General features: G+C 57.5%; 1 protein-coding gene across 1 annotated transcript in view; it reads left to right on the top strand.

The window, feature by feature from the left end:
• Positions 1-3,836, top strand: part of MYO18B (myosin XVIIIB) — a 54,036-nt gene that overhangs the window by 21,989 nt on the left and 28,211 nt on the right. The window contains exons 23-27 of the mRNA XM_033518235.1: positions 135-263; positions 519-662; positions 1,858-1,947; positions 3,176-3,295; positions 3,407-3,515. Coding sequence (XP_033374126.1) covers positions 135-263; positions 519-662; positions 1,858-1,947; positions 3,176-3,295; positions 3,407-3,515 — 592 coding nt within the window. The remainder of the gene's footprint in view (positions 1-134; positions 264-518; positions 663-1,857; positions 1,948-3,175; positions 3,296-3,406; positions 3,516-3,836) is intronic.

Consider the following 3,836-nt stretch of genomic DNA (forward strand, 5'->3'; position numbering starts at 1 on the left):
TGGGGGGAACGGGCAGCATCCCATGGGAAAATTTTGAGGAATTGCACCTTGTGATGGTCGGTGCCTCTTCCAAGCAGGAGGAGGGGGAGGTTTCAGCCCTGACCTGGGGTGTGTAACCTGTTCCTTGCTGCCAGGTGTTCCTGAAGCCAGGGGTCATGTCCAGGCTGGAGAAGCAGCGGGACAAGCTGATAGCCCAGAAGATGACTCTGCTCCAGGCTGCCTGCAAGGGCTTCCTCAGCCGACAAAAGTTCAAGAGATTGAAGGTACCCATCCTGTGGGTTGGGGATACCTGAGCCCAGCCAGGTCAGTGCTGCTGGGATATGGCCCACAGCACCCAAATAACAGCTCTTCTGAGCTCCTTTGAAGCATCCCAGCTTTTCCCTGCAGCCATGAAGTGCTGTGCTGCCATCCCTGAGCTCCTCTGCCCCCCTTTCCTCTCCAGCCCGGTGTCCCAGCCCAGCCCTTCCTGGTGGTCCTGGTCCCGGCTGGGTGAGGTCATCGCTGCTGTGTCCCCCCAGATCCAGCGCCTCGCCATCCGCTGCATCCAGAAGAACCTGCTGGTGTTCCAGACAGTCAGGCACTGGCCCTGGTGGCAGCTGCTGAGCCACGTGCGGCCCCTGCTCAGCGTTAACCTCGCCGAGGAGCAGCTCCGTGCTAAGGAAGTGAGTGCCAAGGGCTGGGCTGGGCTGGGCTGGGCTGGGCTGGGCTGGGCTGGGCTGGGCTGGGCTGGGCTGGGCTGGGCTGGGATGGGATGGGTGACATCCATCCGTCCCCAGGACGGGTCAGGGTGCTTTAGGGCCTCTGCACTGGTGGATTGGTCAATTTGGAAGTCACTTCTGCCCAGGCAAAAATGTTTTTCCAGAAGTTGCCATGTGTTCTTATCCCAGTGTCACATGTTCTACTGTGGTGGGACAAGTGACTTGTTGCTTAGAGGGACAGTAGCAAACACACCATGTTCCCACAGTGAAACCCCATCCCAGGGTTCCCCCACTGCCCTCTTTGTGCCCTCTGCAAGCTCCAGGGGCTGTCCCCTCTGAGCCAAACCCCTGGGGATGGGCTTGTCAGCCTGTGGTGGAAGATGAGCATTCAAACACACCTGTGACAGAGAAGGCTCCACTCTGTGCTGTCCCCAGTGCTGTTCTGGCACCCACCTGTGTCGCCCTGGGTGATGGGAGATGCTAATGGACATTTTTTGTCCCAGGAAAGGCTCCTTTCACCCCTCTGCACCCTCTGAGACCCATGCAAAATTCCTACTCTATCTTCCCTGGAGTCCTGCTCCCCCTCTTGCCTTAGCGAGGTTGTAACAAGATGTTTTCAGGCTGGCTCAGATGAAATAAAAGCTGCTCAAGCCTCTGTTTTTGTCTCCAAACTCACTCGGGATCCATCAGGCCCCATCATCTGTTAACCTCTGTTTTTATCACGACTCTGCAAGTTCTGCTGCTGCTCAGTGTTAGACATCAAAGCGGGACAAGGCTGCATGGAGCAGCTCCTGCTGCCTGGGAAGGAATCACAGCCAACACCGTGCCTTTGCACCGTGCTCTGATACCTGCCAGGGCCCTGGGAAGCTCCCTGGGCATGATCCAGGCCCCTGGCTGTTCATCCCAGGCTTTTGAGGTTTGCTGCTCTCTCATAAAACATGCTCTACACACACCAAAGCTGACATTCCCTCCGATGGAATTCATGTCAGGAGCTGTAGTCCTGGCAATTTGCAGTGAGCAGCCTTCAAAGTTGCCTGGTAAATTTTATTAATAAGGCAGCTATGTCTCTTCCACTTATTTTGAACAGAAAACAAGGTTTTCATAAATAAACCGAGGATGCTGGAACTCTCTGCATGTGTTTTTTTCCAATCTTCCCTAGGAGGAGCTGGCGGCGCTGAGAAGGAAGCTGGAAAAATCCGAGCAGGCGTGCAGTGAGCTCAGACTGACTACAGAGAGTCTGGAGAGCAAGGTACAGCCCCAGAACCTCTGGTACAGCCCCAGAACCTCTGGTACAACCCCAGAACCTCTGGTACAGCCCCCAAAACATCTGGGACAGACCCCAAAACTTCTGCCACAGCCCTGTTTGGCCAGATTGGGAAAGGAGCTGATGGGGCGGGAGCGCCAGTTCCATCAGAGGAGGAGCAGGCATGGGCAGGGGCAGCTGCCAAGGATGGACAGGACTCTTGACAGGCTGCAGTGTCCAGCTGCAGAATTCCAGGCTGGCATCACTCCAGGCTGCCCAGAGCAGCTGTGTCTGCCCCATCCCTGAAAGTATCCAAGGCCAGGTTGGATGGGGCTTGGAGCAGCCTGGGCTGGTGGAAGGTGTCCCTGCCCATGGCAGGGGGTGGGACTGGATAAGCTTTAAGGTCCTTTCCAGCCCAAACCATGCTGGGATTCCATGTTCCCAGCTGGCTGCTGGTCCTCTGTGGGTTCTGCTCTCGGATGTGCAGCTCCTTGTGATGTGCCTGGGATTTTGCCAAGCATCATGAGGAGAAGGAGCTCCCAAGGTTTCTATAAATACCCTGGGTTTTCCCAGCTCCCTTGGCTGCAGCAGGGCTGAGCTGGGTCTAGGCTGCAGCTCTGCCTGATGGAGCCAACAGCCCCCAAGGCCAGGATCCTCCTCATCACTGGGGGTAAAGACGATTTAGTTTAAGCTCCTTGGGAATGCTGAGTAAGGCAGCTGCCTCGGAGCAGACCTTAGAAAACACCGTCTGCCCAGGGAGAGAAATCCTGTGGGATTTGCTTACTAGCTCCAACCTGTGGGACTCCCTAAGGAGCTGGTGCCTGCACAATGTGAGGTTGCCTTAAAATGCTGTCAGACACAGGAAAGGAGTGTTGGAATGCTGTGTTCTCCTGTGGGCCCGCTGCCTCTGCAGCCCCTCGCTGGACTGGCTGAGCAGGAAGCACCACGTGCCCGTCTGCTCTGCAGAAAATGGAATTGATTTTCTGGATTAATAATCCTCCCCTTCATTCACCCATTCCTGGTTCCAAAGGAAATGTGATGCAATGCAGGAGGGCAATGGAGAGGTGTGATGAGCCCTGCCTGCAGTGCAGGCACAGGCGCTGGGCTCCCGCTGCTGACACTGCCCAGCACTGGGTGCGCTCCCAAGAACAGGCAGAGCTGTCAGGACTCTGGATGGATGTGGGATGGCAGAACCGCCCCCAGCCATGCCCACATTGACCTCCTGCTCCCCCAGATCATGGACCTGACCACGGAGCTGTCGGATGAGCGCTACAAGGGTGATGTCACCTGCCAGGCCCTGGATGGGGAGCGGGCGGAGCGGCTGCGGGGCACCCGCGAGCTGCAGGAGCTGCAGGTACCAGAGCTCTGAGCCCCTGTGCAGTGACAGTGGCCATGCCACCCCCTGACACAGCCCTCCTGAGTGCCCCAGAGCCGGGTAGAGCTGCCCCCTTCCTCCCTTCCCCAGAGCAAACATGACCAAGTGCAGAAGAAACTGGAGTCGGTGGAGAAGCAGCTGGAAGAGGCCCAGCAGCTGGTGCAGCTGCGTGAGATGAAGATAAGCGGCTCTGGAGGAGGTAGGGATGTCCCTCCAGAGGCAGTGCATGCTCTGGGCATCCAGCCTGACCTGTGGGGCCACAGAGAAGAGGGCAGAGGTTTGTGTCCCCCCCCAGTCAGTGCCACTCTTCAGCCCTTGGCCACTCCAGAGTGTTCTGTCACCCTGCATTGCTCATCCAGTGGGAGCTGGCAGTGACAGCTCGGTCACACAGCTCTGGCTCTGGCATGGGACTGGTGGTGCTGTGCCCCAGGGTGCTGCTGGCACTGCCTGGCAATGCTGGCACCTCTGGGTGTGTCTGAAACGTGTGGGGTGAAGAGGAGGCTGCTGAAACACAAGTGGG

Source organism: Parus major, chromosome 15, assembly GCF_001522545.3.
Source record: "Parus major isolate Abel chromosome 15, Parus_major1.1, whole genome shotgun sequence".
NCBI classification, from domain to species: domain Eukaryota; kingdom Metazoa; phylum Chordata; class Aves; order Passeriformes; family Paridae; genus Parus; species Parus major.